The 15,668-nt window shown below is 41.2% G+C and overlaps 1 protein-coding gene across 1 annotated transcript; it reads right to left on the bottom strand.

Annotated features, from left to right (window-relative positions):
* Positions 1-1,807: 1,807 nt before the first annotated feature.
* On the bottom strand, positions 1,808-10,732 carry KCNJ2 (potassium inwardly rectifying channel subfamily J member 2). Its single transcript, XM_054573108.1, has 3 exons — positions 10,545-10,732; positions 5,562-5,595; positions 1,808-5,439 (listed from the first exon to the last, which is right to left on the bottom strand). Exons 1-3 carry the CDS (start codon positions 10,600-10,602, stop codon positions 4,095-4,097), a joined length of 1,437 nt encoding a protein of 478 aa, XP_054429083.1. The 5' UTR covers positions 10,603-10,732; the 3' UTR covers positions 1,808-4,094.
* Between the last annotated feature and the right edge of the window lie 4,936 nt (positions 10,733-15,668).

The following is a 15,668-nucleotide window of genomic DNA, read 5'->3' as shown; positions in this document are numbered from 1 at the left end:
CCTTTACAAAATACATTTGCCTACTCCTGATCTTTTATACAATAACAATATCCTAATCTGCTTTTTGAGAGTGAGGTAATATCTAGGTTCCAAGAAAAGAGACTACTATCATTAAACCAAAAAATCAAAATTTAAACCTTATTATATATATTTTTGTTAGTTTTGTTTGCTTGTTTCTCTGTTTTTTCTCCTCTCTACCTAGGTCATTCTGTCCGAAAACAAAATATGAGCTTGACTTCCTCTAATTCGGATTAAACTAATCTGCCGGCCCACCGCACCTGCCTGTGTAGGCTATTTCTATGGCTCCATTCATGCAAACCATAGCATTCTCTCCCATTGTGTGTGAACATTTGCTTTACAGCCCAAAGATTCTACATTCGCACGGAGGAGGCCCAAAGATCTTGCACCACTTTGTTTTTTGACATTGAAGTTTTTATTTAGAAATAATAAAATAAGACATAATATATAAAAATATGTACAATCCATGGTTTGTGCAGTACAATAGGAAGACTTTAGATACAAAAGGATGGCAAACAGGAAGCTAATAACTATTTAGGTTGTACGAGGCTGGGTTTGTTCAACTCACCAGAGGCCGGAGCTGAAACCCAACGTCACTAGAAAAGAGATTCTAGTTGGGGGTGTGCGTGGGGGGATGACTATGCAACACTTTTTTTTCACCTTAACATTAGTAGACACAGAGTGAAAAAGAACTCACTCTACTTCTCAGGACAAGCTTCTTGCCTTTACTGAGTGGCTTATCATATAATATAACTGACATTTGGTATTTGGAAGGATAACAACTTGGGGGGGATACAGTTCATGAAATAAACATCAAGGTTTGGGATGGGAGTTTGTAGTGAAGAAAGGAGGTGAAGGGAAAAATAATTCATTAACAGAATTTTTTTATAAGATAAAACTTTCTCCAGGAATTTGGAAATGACTACAGTGCTATAGTGTGACATTCTTTAAATGTCTGATTCAAGTATATGCTTAGAGGGATAGAAAACTATTCCTTTCTCAATAATCAAAATAGAATTCACTTTGTCTACATTTTATTTAAAAATAGGATAACCAAGAATCTATGCCTCCTCCCAAAAATATAATGCCCAGCCAGATATGGGCAAAGAATTCTTTAAAGGGGAATAAGTCTTAAGTAAATTCTATGAGGATTTGCTTGCAATAGAGAAGCAACATGTATCTAGGAATAGACCCCAGAGATTCACGGTGAGTCCCTTCAATCTGCATTCTAATGACATATGTGCACTAATTAAGGAAACCTGGGCAGTAAGGACAAATGTTTCAAATGTTTTAAAGGTAAAATGCAGCAAAAAAAAATATTGTGCATTACCTGTGTCATGGCTCTTGACAAAAAAAAAAAAAAGCCATTTAAAGCTTGTAACTGTTAAAATACTAATAACTAGAAAAAAAGCTTTCAAATGAACAGTCCATGCTGAAATAAATAACCGAAGAACGTAGCAATACAAACCTTATAAGGCTGGTAAATATTTGCTAAAACCATGCTAACCGGTAGCATATAGGTACTATAGCTCTCAGAAATTGCTGCACTGAAATTATACTTTCTATGGCATTTTTTTCCCTTTACAGACTTCTATTTACATTTGGCTTTAAATATGAAAATATCTGATAAACTTTATAAAATGTACACTTTAAAAACATAGCTTCTGCAAAATTTTCTTGAAAAAAACAAACAAACAAACCTGTGCACCAGAAGTTTTAGATTTTTTTCTCTATTTCAGAAAGAAGTTGAAAGATTTCCCTCCCTCATTCCTGCCCCCCCACACCCACCCCTCTTCAAATATCTCTAGTCTTTTCGAGTGGCAGCACTGTGTCTGGGAGGGGCCATCTCTGCGGTCGCCCCCGCTTTCCACTCTATCTTCATTTAATTTACATATCACGGAATACTCTTTGGTTTGATTATTTTCCTTTGCAAAATATCAGATAGCAGCAGCTGAAGCCCTCGGTACCCTCTCACTGTCTACGGCCAAACTGCCGCCTCTTGGGTCGATTCGTTCACTCAATCCCAGTCCCTCCAACTCTCCGAACAACTTCCCAAACCTGCCTTTCAGTTTGGATTTCAGACAGCATCCACTTGCTTGACACCCTCTGTCTTGGTTTCCATGAAAATTAACGCCAGTTTTCAAACCCAAGGACTTGGAAGGCTGACGACAGCCGGTGCTGTGACCTTAGTGCAGGCACTGCATTCGAATATGGCTGCTCAGGACCCAGAGACTCACAAACATCGATTCACAAAATACAGGATTCTAGAACAAGCTGTTTTTTAATGGCATACAGGGACATAATACCATAAGAAAGTTGGTTTTGAGACTCCAATTAAAAAGAAAAGTTAGTAACCTCAGAATTCACAGATAGGGTATTTCAGACCAAGAAAAGAGTTCCATTATTAAGCTAGAGTGGGGGAAAAATTGTTTTTAGCAAGTCAGGTAGCCAAGCAGGATAGGATTCTGGAAAACAGTGTCCATAATCACCCACTCTAGGAGTCCACAGGGGACAAGGATCAGCTCAGTTTCAATCACGAGTGGGCATACAGAAAGGAGAAATAACTCTTATAGACCATTACCTCCTTTCCTCATGGTTGTGTGATGTTTTGCATGGCTCTTGTTGACCCCAAAATACTGAGACATTTTCATTCCTACCCTCTACCATTAAGATAAATTTTCCTCTCCCTCCCGAATACTTGAGCGGATGTATTACATCCAAAGAGGCTTGTCTGCATCTCGCCACCTCCCCAACTTTGGCATTTCTCCAGACAGACTGATCAGAAAAACCAGCCCAGAGAGCCAGCGTGGCATCTTGTCTAAGGCAAAGTCCATCTGGAAATGTCCTGGGAGTCAGGGAAATAAATTCAACCACAAGGGCTTAAACCAATTTACCTTCCATGGTGGATGGCTCAGTTTTGAGGATGACAGCTAAATTCAGCCAAGGTCTTATGGAATAAATTTTGGAATGTGCAAAAAGGGTAAAAACCCAGAAAAATCTAATTACATGTCACCAACTCTCACCTTATGTGTTAGCCTCACCAGCTCTACCTGGCACGAGAGAAAGGATGTTTGTAGTGTGTGTGCATGCGTGTGTGTGTGTGTGTGTGTGTGTGTGAATTTCACTTCCCCTTTCTTCTTCCTCTTTTAATACAAAAGTTACATGAAAGAACAAAATTTAAAAAGCACTAGACTCTGTGTACAATGTCCTATTTTCTAGAGGGCAGTTCAGGTCTTACTGAGGTTCAAAGTCATTGTCTCTTGATTTCAAGGAAGCTTTTCTTCCTTTTTTAGTATAAGCTTCACTGTGCAAAAATGTGCATTATCTTTGGTATTTATTTTAGGTAGTCTGACTTAAAATTTGAGATAATCCATTAACATCATGAAGGAAAAAAAACCCCAACCCAGAGGCTACCATTTGGCTAGCATTACATAATGCCATTATGTAACAGAGAGAGAGAGAGAGAGAGAGAGAAAGAGAAAGAGAGAGAGAATCAATTCTAGCAAACAAATTACTGGCCTCGAAAAATCAGGCTCTCATTTTGGCAGCTAACAGCCAAATACTTGCCACTTTGAAGCACATATCATGAGCTTTCAACAAAGTTCAATACTGACTTTTAAATTACACTAAAGAAAAACTACACTGCAACAAAAATATAGTTTGTGTTCATGTAGTTTTTAGCAGCTTTTCAAGATTAAGGCAGAGTCTTGCCTTTGTTATGCCATTAAAAACATCCTTGTTCCCTAAAGAGAAGCATTCTGGATAAGTCGAATACCCAATCAAGGCTTGCCTGCAAGTTCAAGTCTTGTAAAAACACAAAACAAAACATAAAGCCCCCATAACTTATTCTACAACATGTATATGTGCCATCGGGTCATGGGGAGGCATGTTTAGTGCTTTCTGTTAATCTTTGAGCTTAGAGTCTTTCTCTGAAACCCTCGTGCTCGCCTCAGTCCCTGGTGGCCACTTGCCTTGACCCACCTCTTCGCCAGTACCGTCGTCTGAATCACTGTTTTGGGCCTTTCACCAACAGACTGTGTTTTAACGTAACTATTCCAGAGAAGGAATCAGTTAAGTCATATCTCGGATTCTCGCCGTAAGGGCCTCGGCTCTAGAGGTACGCTTGCCTGGTTGTGAAGGTCAATGTCAGGGGGTGTGTCTGTACTTGTGCTTTCTGGAACACCATTGTCACTGTCGTCTTCCTCTTTGCTTGTGAGGGCAACTTCATTTTCATAGCAAAATGAATTTGCATTTGAGAGGATATATTTCTTCTCTGCTAAGTCTCTGGCGCTGCAAAGGGGTGTGTTGGGTACTTCGTAAGTCTTGTGGAACCTTGAATAGTCCACTTTGTAGTAATGCTTCTCTTCAAAGAGGACGGGCTCATAGCGGTGGCCCCAAAGGATTTCATTTGCCAGGTAGGAGCTACGGCACTGTGTGGTCATGGCCGTGGCTTCTACCATGCCTTCCAGTATCACGACAATTTCAAAGTCTGCGTTGTCAATGTCCTGTTTACTCAAGTCATACAAAGGGCTCTCTTCGTCGATTTCATGGACTATAGTGATTGGGGACACCAGAAATATACGATCAATTCCACTGTCAAAGCCAACATTGATGTCTATTTGATCCAGGGGGATGTACTCCCCTTCTGAAGTAATTCTAGATTTGAGGAGCTGCGCTCGAACATGAGCTTCCACCAGGTGACTTTTCCGAAGATTGCCCACTCGCCACATCAAACAGAGCTTGCCGTCTCTCATGGCGATCACGGCGTTATGACTGAAGACAAGAGTCTCATTTCTCTTCTTCGGTTTTGCCATCTTTGCCATGACTGCGCCAATGATAAAGGCGTCGATGATGCAGCCCACGATGGACTGGAACACCACCATGAAAACGGCGATTGGGCACTCGTCTGTGACGCACCTGAAACCATAGCCTATGGTGGTCTGGGTCTCAATGGAGAAGAGGAAGGCGGCCGTGAAACTCTTGACCTCAGACACACAAGCTTTGCTCTCCTTCGGTGCATCCAGATCCCCATGGAGCAGAGCTATCAACCAAAATGCGCAGCCAAAAAATAGCCATGAGAGCACGAAAGCCAGGCAGAAGATAACCAGCATCCACCGCCAGCGAATGTCCACGCACGTGGTAAAGATGTCAGCAAGGTACCGTTGTCCCTTCTCACCCACGTTGATGAACTGAACGTTACAGTGCCCGTCTTTCTTCACAAAGCGGCTCCTGCACTGTTGTCGGGTGTGGACTTTGCTCTTCCCATTCCCAAAGCCGTTTGCAACCGCCATGGTGGCCAGCTTCATGCCGTCTTCTTCTGAAGACACGATGCTATAGCGGTTGGTCCGCACACTGCCCATCGCTTCTGCTGTGGACTCCAGTGCTTCTGCTTTGGAAAACAGTCTGAGTTTTTGCAAAACCCTTTGGAGAAACAGTTTTGAATGTTCAGTGAGGACACACACCAAAAAAAAAATAAGGAGAGATGGGGGTCTCCAGGAGCCTTGAGGTTCTACCAAGGTCTGTTTACTGACATGCAAAGTTACCTTAGTAACTCAGCTGACATCCAGAGAACAGGTCCTGCCAAAAACAGAGACAGCATTCATTACCAAAAAGTCAGTATTAAGGGCTGTGCTCCCTAAAGCAACACTTCCTAGCAAGACACAGAGTCAGATATAAATAAATAAATGTACCCTACATTGAATTACTGGGTTTTTAACTCTTTGTGCCCTAAAAGACTTTTTTAAACTATATTTAAAAGCATAAAATCTTTAAACCCAGAAAAGTTAGTTGTTTGTGACACTCTTTCCACCAAAATTTCAGGTCTCCCTTTTCTCCTATTTTTTGCAAGCAATCTAAAATATTCTGTTTTATGGGTCTACCGCTCCCCTCTTTTGCTTCCTCTGCTTGTGAGGATCCCAAGTTATTAAGCAGAAAAAAAGACTTTCTAACTCCAAGGTTTGTCATGGAGCTTTAAGAAGTCAGACACATCTAGAGGACATTGCATATGAATGCAGAATGTTAATATTAATTGCATTGCAGGTGCACTATGGAAGCATATGACAAGGTTGAAATCAGAGGGCTTGGCTTATTTTGCTTAAATGATGAAACTGAGCAGACAAGTCCTTTGAATCATCTGAAATGGATCCCAATTTCTGGCAAATGTTTGAGCTGGCTTCCTTGGTCTGCACACTTCAAGCAGCCACTATGCAGAAATGCCTGATAACATCTCTGTTAGCGCAAGTGATTCTGACTTGAAGACACAGATTTGCTCTGGGGGCACAGAGAGTGATTCTGTTGCCTAGCAATCAGAGTCCTTAAATTCTCCAGAGATGGGACTGCCGTGTGTAATGACAGGCTCGGAAGTAAGCACCTTTGTGCCAAAGGACCAGGTCTTTAGTGGATTGAGATAAGGCAGGAACTCATTTCATACGAGTCCAATTCTGTGTTTTCCCAAACAGAGGCAACTGTGTAGGAATAGATCATAAATGTCAGTCAGCTTACTTTCACTTCCAAGTGCTGTTGTTTGCTGTATGTTCCTATGGAGAAGGCACTCACCTTTACCTAATGTGAACAAACAGCAGTTCTCAGTTTTCTGCTCTTGCCTTATCCTATCCTAGGTAAAAACTATCCATTGACTTCAACTTTCCTGCTTAGCTCCAAAGACACTATTTTTCCCCCCTATTTTTAGGCTAATTAACAAAAGCCTAAAGAAAAGGCAGAGATGTTTTCTTTATCAAATACAAATTAATGCAGCACAGAGCTTAAAAAAATAAAAGTGATTCTCCACACTTCAAGCAACCAGATCTATCTCCTGCATTAAAGGGAGACAAGGAACAACACATAAAAAAAGATCAGAAATCCGTTGAAGCCCTGATAATGACGATTGCACTTTTGCTTTCTCCCCACCAAAACCATATTAAGTACTTAACAAAACCAATCTCTGCCAAGCCATGTGCAAACAAAAAAATCAAATAATTTATCTTGTTTTTGTTCACCCCCTTACAGAGAGGCAAGGTGCACTGTCTTTGAAAAATGCCTCCTTACAGTCTTTTCTCTTCTCCCTCTTCATCCAAGTTATTATGCAAGAATGTGCCCCAACACATTTTTCCTGAGATTAGTCATCTGTGAAAATTGCAATGTGTATTACATTTTGGCAGCTTTTGACACCTAAATGATGCCCGATTTGAAAGTGTCTTTGAATTACTTTATAAAAAGAAGTTAGTGTGCCTTCCCAGTCTTCCACCTGCTTCAATGTTTTGTCTGCTTCCCTAGGAAGTTTGTACTTGGACGAAAGAAACAAGTCTCCTATTCCTTGAGGTTCTAGATCCTGGACACGGAAAGAACTTCTCTCAACAGTGATTTCAGCTTGCTTGACTCATATGAAATTGTCAAGCATTTCTACATAAAACCAGAGAGAGGTGATAAAACACCAAATGCAGGTGCACTTTTCCCAAACAAGCATGGGTAAAAGGCTTCATTTAAATAGTTCTTGTATCCTTGCGTTCTGATGGGCTTCAGCATTTTATAAGCTGACACCAAGAAATTCTCTTTTCATGATTCAAAATAATCCTTCCTTCTGAGTTAGCATTAGGGACCATGAGTAGACAGTCTCAAATTTCTCCTGACTTATTTCTGCACTTGTCTAGATTAAAGCATAACAACCACAGGAAATCTAAAGACTGAATTACGACTTTCCAAAAATCTTGACCCCAGGATTTTAGCCTGAATTCCACAAAACTGCACACTACCAGCCTCCTCTGAAGAGCTTTCCGCATTTAGACCCTTGAAAAGAGCCTGGATTGAGTGACTATTATTGCCTTGTTTCCATTGCTAATGATGGAATGTGTTCCACATGCAGAGCATCATTTACAAGTTTTACCATTTCTGCCTGGAAAGGGGAAAAAAGGTTTTTGGGGGGCAAAATGGAGACTTCTGTTGCTTTGAATAGATGTGCTCCAAAACAGATTTATGTATGTGCATGCATCTAGACTTTTGTGGGGCTGATTACATAGCAAAAATCTAGAACCTGCCAAAGTCTGATAGGTTAATTGCTTTAATATTCCACTACAAAGAATGACTTTCCTATTAACCTACCCAGTATGTGAAGGGACTTTAAACAAGCGGACAAATTCCTTGCTCTTCTCTCACTAAAAATCACCAATCCATGAGCATCTGGGAAAACTTCCATTAGCAACAGGCCTTCTATGCAACTTGATTTTAGAGATAGATTCAAAATGATTTTTGGAGAAAGAATCGATTAAGAGCGGATAAGAACACTCAGTGAGGTGACTCCTTGATGGGAACAACTCAGAACTGCTATTTGATTGGATGAACAATGCGGGAATTCCCCTTTCAACCAAAATACTGAAGGGCCTGATGTAAATTTGAAAGACACAAATCATCATTTCACCCAGGCTATAACCAATGAGGTAGAAAATATTTCTGGGAAATGGAGAGGTTACATGTGGTGCTGTTCATGGTGAGACTATTTATAGACTGAGCCAAAATTAAGCATAAGCAATGGGAAAAAATAGTTCAGCGCTTCACTCTTAGGTAGATGTTAAGGCAGAGAGGGCTATGGGTGAAAAAGAAAATGTCAAGGAGATAACATAATGAGTGACCCTAAATCATTTATATCATATAGGAAATATTTCCAACATGGATTATAAAAAGCAGAAAAATGTAATTGTGAACAATAAATGAGAATAGATGTGTCCCACACAATGTTCATGGTGTAGTGAATACGAAAGTTTCTCACTAAGGATGAGAGCTAGGCAGTAAAAGCTAGGTCGTGTGCTGGGCTTAGAGAGAGGTCTGCTAATGAGTGTTTAGAGCAGCTATTCCCCAGCTGACGCCATATAGACCAGCCTGGTGTGCTCTGGGCACATGTTGCTATGTGAGCACAAATGCTAGCAAAGCAACCTCTTAGAAGCTCAGTAAACAGAAAGGAGGGGGAGGGGAAACAGGGAAGAGGAAGGGGAAGGGGGTACCCATTTACCTACTCGATAACTACAACATTTACAATCAACAGTGCATGTAGCATCACTCAGCATGCGCAAATGTTGAAAAATATACGTATGTGGTAAACAAAAAAATACACTAAAAATAAAGAAAAATTTTAAACAGCCAATCTGTTCAGGTAAAGACATGGTCAATCTTTCATGCTACCCGAAGTCATACAAGGATTCTACTGCTAACCAGAGGCTCAAGGAAGTAGAAATATTGTGGGTTTCTTTTAATGACAAATTCACAAGAGTTTAGAACAAATATTCCTAGAGACACCAATAACATGAAATAAAGTGTCACCAAAACATGAGGGGGAGGGGCTAAAGGCAAAGTGAAATGACCTTGACCCCAACTCTCACCTCTCCCACAGTCCTTGAAGTCACACCTTTTATCCCTGAGCATGGAGATTTTTCCAGATAATGGAAAATATAAATAAAACACACAGCATGAGGGTGGAAGTGAGCAAGAAAAAGCTAACAAGTGCATGATAATATATAGCAGACATACAAGTGGTTAGTGAAAGAAAATCTGACAGCCTATAGGTTATTAATGTGAAAAAAAGTGATAAAAGGCAATATGCATTCTTTGCATACCCAAAACACACTTTCAAATAAAGTCTTATTTCCTAACAGGTAAATTCTGAGTTTATAAAAATCCCCAGGATTCACAGCCTTATCCTTGTTACCACCCGACTGGTACTCTTACCCAGGCACAAACATTTCCTATCTCTCTCTCTCTCTCTCTCTCTTTTTTTTTTTTTTCAGTTGTCACGATGAGTCTGTGTTATGATGCAATCTTTTTTGCAGAAAAAGTCGTTTCCACCCCTGGGCTCCCTAGAAACCACGCTGTCTTCAACCTAGGTGTTAGTACTATTATTATTAAGAATTTTAAGTTGCTTGGGGGAGAGCGACATAATGGTGTGAAAGTTTTTCGATCTTTAGGCTCAATTCCAACTTGGGCTCCTGATCTCTTCTTCCCCAGCAAAGCAACTTTGCGACGCTTGCTCTGTTTGGAACTCGACGCTACACTTCAAGCAACGACAAAGAAAAAAAAACAAAACAAAACAAAACAAAACCAAGACAAGAGTACCAAGGTCTGCCAAGGTTTGAGACCAGTACGTTAGATACATTTTCTGTCCCCTCCCTTTCTTTCCTTAGAGCGAGAGTCGAGAGTCGAAGGCAAGTTCCCTCGCCCTTGTCTCCAAACTCAGTATCTTGCTACAGCTGGTGCATTGGAAGTTATGAGCACAAACAGATGCTGCAGAGAAATGTTTCTATTGCTCAACTGTTCCAAGCATGTCTCAGTATTTTTAGATCTGGGGATGTTCTGGTGCGCACACAAACTCTATAGGCATGATCTGGGACTCGGGAGCGTGGGTGAGCGCCACTGCAGCATGACAGCTGGGCACCTCTGGAGCAACGGGGCAGGGTAGAGTCAGGAATAGCAGACCGAGTCCACTCCCCAGGACACACAGGCAGCGAGACAGAAGGAGGGAAAAAAAATCACACAGCAGCCCTTACCTGTTGCTGGCGCGGGAGCATAGGGACATGGAGTGGAAGTTAGGGGCCAAAGAGGCATGTAGGATCCAGTAGTTTGTAAGAGCCAGTGAGCCAAAGCGAACCAGAATTCCTAAGACTCAGCTTGCCGGCGCCGGGGAAGGCTGCGCGCTGGCCAGGGCTCCAGTGCGCTCTGCAATATCCTGGGCTCTTTTGAGGCGGCCCACGAGATACCGGCCTGCTTGGCTCCGCCCCCAGGCCGCTGCCGGCCAATCGCAGCGACTCTGGCCGCGCGTCCGGCCCCGAGAACCGCGGCGGGGAGGGGAGGATGCTTCACCCGCGGCCCTAGGCTCTGCCAAAGAGGAGAACCTGCCGTGGTTTCCAACGCCTCCGGCCTCCGAGCCCGGTCCGGGAGTCAGGCCCCGGTTGGGCAGGAGGAGCTTGCGCCCCAGCTTGGACAGCAGCAGGTGGAAAGCTCCGCTTCCGGGCTTTGGCGGCTACCTAATTGCAGCCTGGCCTTAGGCAAAGTTTCCTACCCTTCTCCCAGCCCCACATTTCCCTTTTTTCTATTCTCTGTGCGACTGCGCTGTGCGTGCTTCTCAAGGGGCCTGAGAAGTGCTGGTGCCAGTGCCAGGGCGAAACGTCTGCAGCTGAGAGGATTGCATTTCAACCCGGGCGCTCCCCCACTCCCTCCCACGCTCCACGAATCCGCTGCAAAACCTGCGCTACGCGAAGGAGCCGCGAATTAAATGGGGAAAGAGACCGCGGCCGGCGCGCAGAACCCAGCTGGATTTAGACGCGCTCGAGTATTCCAAGTGCATAGCCGCTGGGCTCGCTCTTCCCCACCGTTCGTCAATTACTTACAAAACGCCTAAGCTTCTCCAAAGAGTGAACGACTCCTTCCCTCTCGCGTTGTCCTCCCTCAATCTCTTTCTCCACCACCGCCCGGCACGCTCTGCTGATCTAAAATCGGAGCAATTAGAGAGTAATGAATTCTCTGGAACAGCAACTCCTACAGACACTCACGCTTTGCCCTTGCATCAGCGCCTCCCAGCCCTCATTCCAGCAACAAGGCAAGAGCATGTAGACCCTTTAAAAAACCCCTGTCCAGTTCAATGTGTACTGGATCTGGGTACTGGAACTTCGTAGATTAATCCGTGTGAGTTTGTGTATGTGTGTGTAAACTACATAGTAAGTGTATAATACATTTAGTAGTCTCTTCCTAACATCGAGTTTGAAATCCGTGTGTGTGGTTAATGTTAACTTCCTCAAACGATCAAATTCGTCTTCCGTGCGGTTTATTTACTCCTCTAAAAGAGCTCCCAGAGTCGCCAAACTACTTCAACAATCTAGCTCTTACTCTGGGCGGCACAGCCCAGATACATTTGTGGTGGGAGAGAGGTGAAACGTACAATGCAAGGGAAGGGTTTGCGTCTGTGCTCACCTCCGAGCCTCATACCCTCACATGGCCTCTAGGAGGTGCTGGTGAAATATGCTTAGGTTTTACAGATCTGTGCTTAATCCTGCGTTAGCGTGTGCCTCTTTTCCTAGCACTGAACAAAATATTGAAATTAAAAGGGTGTGGAGTAGTTTATGCACGCGGTGTGACCGCTCTGATAGCCAAACGCATTCCTGTTCCATTCCATTTGTTAAGATTACACAGTACTCCAAGCCCGGGTACCAGCTGTCTTGTCTTTTAAAGCCCTGTATGAGGGAATCATGCCTCACAGGAGTGAGGTCTACCTTAACGTTTATTTATTAAGTTGTGTATTATTTATAAACAGCTGGGAAGAACTCTCTGCAAAGTAGGTGGAGGCATGGGAACCCAAAGCTAAAAGGAACTTGGAGATAGGCTAACTCTAGATGGCCCCAGGACAGAAAATGAGTTACAGCTGATCCCACCGGGATAACCTTCTGAAATGTGTTTTCTATTGGATTTCTTCTAAGAAACAGGTGGGAGAGGTCTAATTAATTCCTTAAAACATGTTAAGCCTAAATGGAAGGAGGAAATTAATCATTTATATATGTTCTCTTCTTTATTATAATTCAATCTGTGCATCTGTAGATGGCTAAGAATTTTCCAAACCATATGAATTCAGAGAGGCAGCACTTTAATTTCCAGCTGTTTTTGAACATCAGTCACCCAGAAAAAGATGCCATTTCTCTGGAACTTGGACTGAAATGGTTTTACTTTAATATTCTACTGTAAATAAACTGAATGCACCACAGGCCAAAGTAGTTTTATATGGTAGGAAAATCTTTAAAGAAAGGAACACCAAGTTATAAGATCACAGTTGGTTGTATAAATTTAGTTATGGAAGGAGGGGGTGAATAAATATCCTACTCTTTCTCATCGGCTTTTCTCTTACTCTCCCATGGACTTATTCCTTGAAGTAGAGAGTTGGAGAAAATTGGGTTATTTTAATAAGCAGCTTCCCAATTTCAATGAAAAAATTTACCTTACTTAGCTACATAAACAAATATGAAAGAATACATTTGGTAAGTAACTGAAACTTTGTAAATGCTTTATAGCATTGTTTAATTTCATCACTTCATCTTAAGAAGGAAAAAATATAAATGTGCATTTTAATTAAGTGACTTTTCCTTTTGTCTCTATTAGGAAAATTCTAGTGTTCCAATACAACCAATGCTTGGATAAATATACTTTTTGGAGTGATGTGTGGTACAGATTTCTCTAGTCAGAGTACATCTTTTTTGGCTAAATCAGTCTTTATTTAGCAAAAATTCCCATTAGTTTTGGACACCAATGCAGTTGGGTGTTGGAATCCATCTGCGGATTAAATTTTTCCAAGGAAATGACAATTATGCTCTTACTGATCCCCTCTATGGTAACCACCTATGAGAGCCAAATATTAGTCACAATCTAGATCTGTAGTCAGGTTATGAATGGTTTTGTGACGCAGAAGGGGATTGTTCCACTAGGAACACAGATCTTTCCTTTGTACTTACATGAAGATCTCCAGCAAACAGATGTAGCTTCAGACTTCCATTAACCATATATACAGTCCAATTTCACAATGGTGAGAGATGAAAAACTCCTGTCATTTGCATCTACTAGATATTAAGAACCACTTATTGATCTTCACAGCAATGATTAATAGGAATAATAAGTGTCAGATTGACTTGAAATGTAGACAGGATGAGTTTGCAATCTGTTGCTATGTGGACAAGCCACCTACTATGGTAGTTTAAGGCACTGAGTATATTCTCATCAATTAAGAAACAGCTTTGGCAACTTTACTTATGGCATTGGTAAGATTTAATCTTCATATTAAAGTCAATAAATGTATTTGTTGAGTAGTGACTTTGTAATTTAGCTCTATGCTATATGCTTATGGGAGCCATAAGAGCCCTAGAAGTAACTGCTTCCCTATAATACTTCATAGTCTCCAATTGAGCAGACAAGCAATGCATACACGAAACCAAATGACAATATAAGGCAGCCTGTGATTAAGTGCTAAAATGGATTATGCAAAACAAAAATTCCAGAGAGTTTCCAAGGAGTGGAATGAAATGGTGCCAAATTTATGGAGAAATCTAGAATGGAAGACTTAGTATGTATGACATATTACCATGTGCAGTTGTGTTAAGGATGCTGAGAACATATTAGAAGACAATCCTGTTTGTGGCCTAAAGTGCCTGTTTGGCCCAGATTTGTCTAAATATGTGCATGTAATCCTTTGTATAAATTCGAAGCTGCTTCTTAGAATGTTACACATACCACTGCTTTCACAGACACCATTTCTTCTAAAGCAAATATCCTGCAAGCCTTATTTGTCATTTGTAACCACTGTAACACACAGTGACTGTGCCTCGTTTATCTGGCATACTTAGGATGCAACATATTACATAAGGGCTTTTCTAAACTGAAATTTGTTTGGGTGGGAATTCTTTTCTCTGATATATTGTATTCATCCTCAAGCTCTCCCACTGAGTGCCCCTGTAGCACTGTGTATGTATTTCTAGAAGAGCAGATTTTGTTCCTCGTATGCTATTACAAATATTTTTTCTCTGTATTTGTTTCTACCCACCAATAGTCACCTTTTTAAACTTCGCTGCCGTGTCTTATTTTCTTTATATCCTTATTGCCCTGCATATAGCCAAGTTAAAAAAAAAAGTCTTAAGTGTCGGTTGAATAAATAAATGAATGAAAGTAACAATATTTTTTAGTATAATACGGATTTTGTATAATGATTCAGCTTCATTTTAATAAACATAAGCTATTTCATTTTACCTGGACTAGAGCAGGCCTATCGGTGTATAGTAAAAGCAGTGTCCCCTACATCAAATGACCCTAGACTAAACTTACTTAAGCCTTCTGCTTGTTTTTCCTTCTTCTCCATCAGTGACAGCCTTTACTTCTCATTTTTCCTTCTGCCAATGTGTCTTGAATCTATCAGGCTGTTACCAAGCTTTGTCTAATTTGCTGATTCTCATCTCCACTGGGCTGAGAAATTATGTAACTGATGTTAAAAAATATGTATATAAAGTAAAAGCAATTATGAGCAGAGGGGCTTAAAGTGGATGTATGTTTTTGAAACAGGATGAGGAGATGCTGAATTTGGAGTTACCTTGTTTTGTTCAGCCCTTTTTTGGGTAAAAAGCTTCAGGATATGGATTTACATCTATTTTAGCTTCCCAGAGCACTTCAATGTTTTAGTCCTTGTACTTGCTGTGTTAGGAATAATAGAGGTAAGTGAAGTACCCGTGTGTTTGCAAATGTGCCTGTGTTGATATGTATATGTACAATAAAATCATACTCTCTTTGATTGAAAAATCATCAAGTGCTTATTGTGCTCATGAATGTGGTCTTTATTTTCCATCAAATATTGTTAAAAGCAACAACAATTAAGTGGGATTGCTATTTGAGAAGCCCACACTTCCAGAGCAGCCAAGATATTATTTAGTAAATTACACTTTCATGCTTTGGAAGATTTTATTTATCTCACGTGGGTGGGACAATTACACTCTGAAAATGCCATATAAATGAAAAGGTAAGCGTCTGAGGAGTTTAGGAACATACCACAGCGGTATCTGGAGGGACAGGTTGGCCTTAGACCAATGGAGGAAAGTAAACAGAAGGTCAGCATCTGAATAGATGTGTGAATAAAGGGTTATTTGAATCAA

The sequence above is a fragment of the Pteronotus mesoamericanus genome, unplaced genomic scaffold, assembly GCF_021234165.1.
Source record: "Pteronotus mesoamericanus isolate MK-2021 breed Mesoamerican mustached bat unplaced genomic scaffold, CSHL_Meso_final contig_246, whole genome shotgun sequence".
Classification (NCBI taxonomy): Eukaryota; Metazoa; Chordata; class Mammalia; order Chiroptera; family Mormoopidae; genus Pteronotus; species Pteronotus mesoamericanus.
This window is presented reverse-complemented; position numbering and strand designations above follow the sequence as displayed.

What these genes read in the sequence shown, in the direction of transcription:
- KCNJ2 (XM_054573108.1), bottom strand. Translation starts at nt 10,602, where the DNA reads ATGCCTCTTTGGCCCCTAACTTCCACTCCATGTCCCTATGCTCCCGCG. An exon ending in TGCTCCCGCGCCAGCAACAG is followed by an intron (nt 5,596 to 10,544) that starts GTAAGGGCTGCT and finishes TGTTTTTGGCAG; the next exon opens with GACCTGTTCTCTGGATGTCA. An exon ending in ATGTCAGCTGAGTTACTAAG is followed by an intron (nt 5,440 to 5,561) that starts GTAACTTTGCAT and finishes GTTTCTCCAAAG; the next exon opens with GGTTTTGCAAAAACTCAGAC.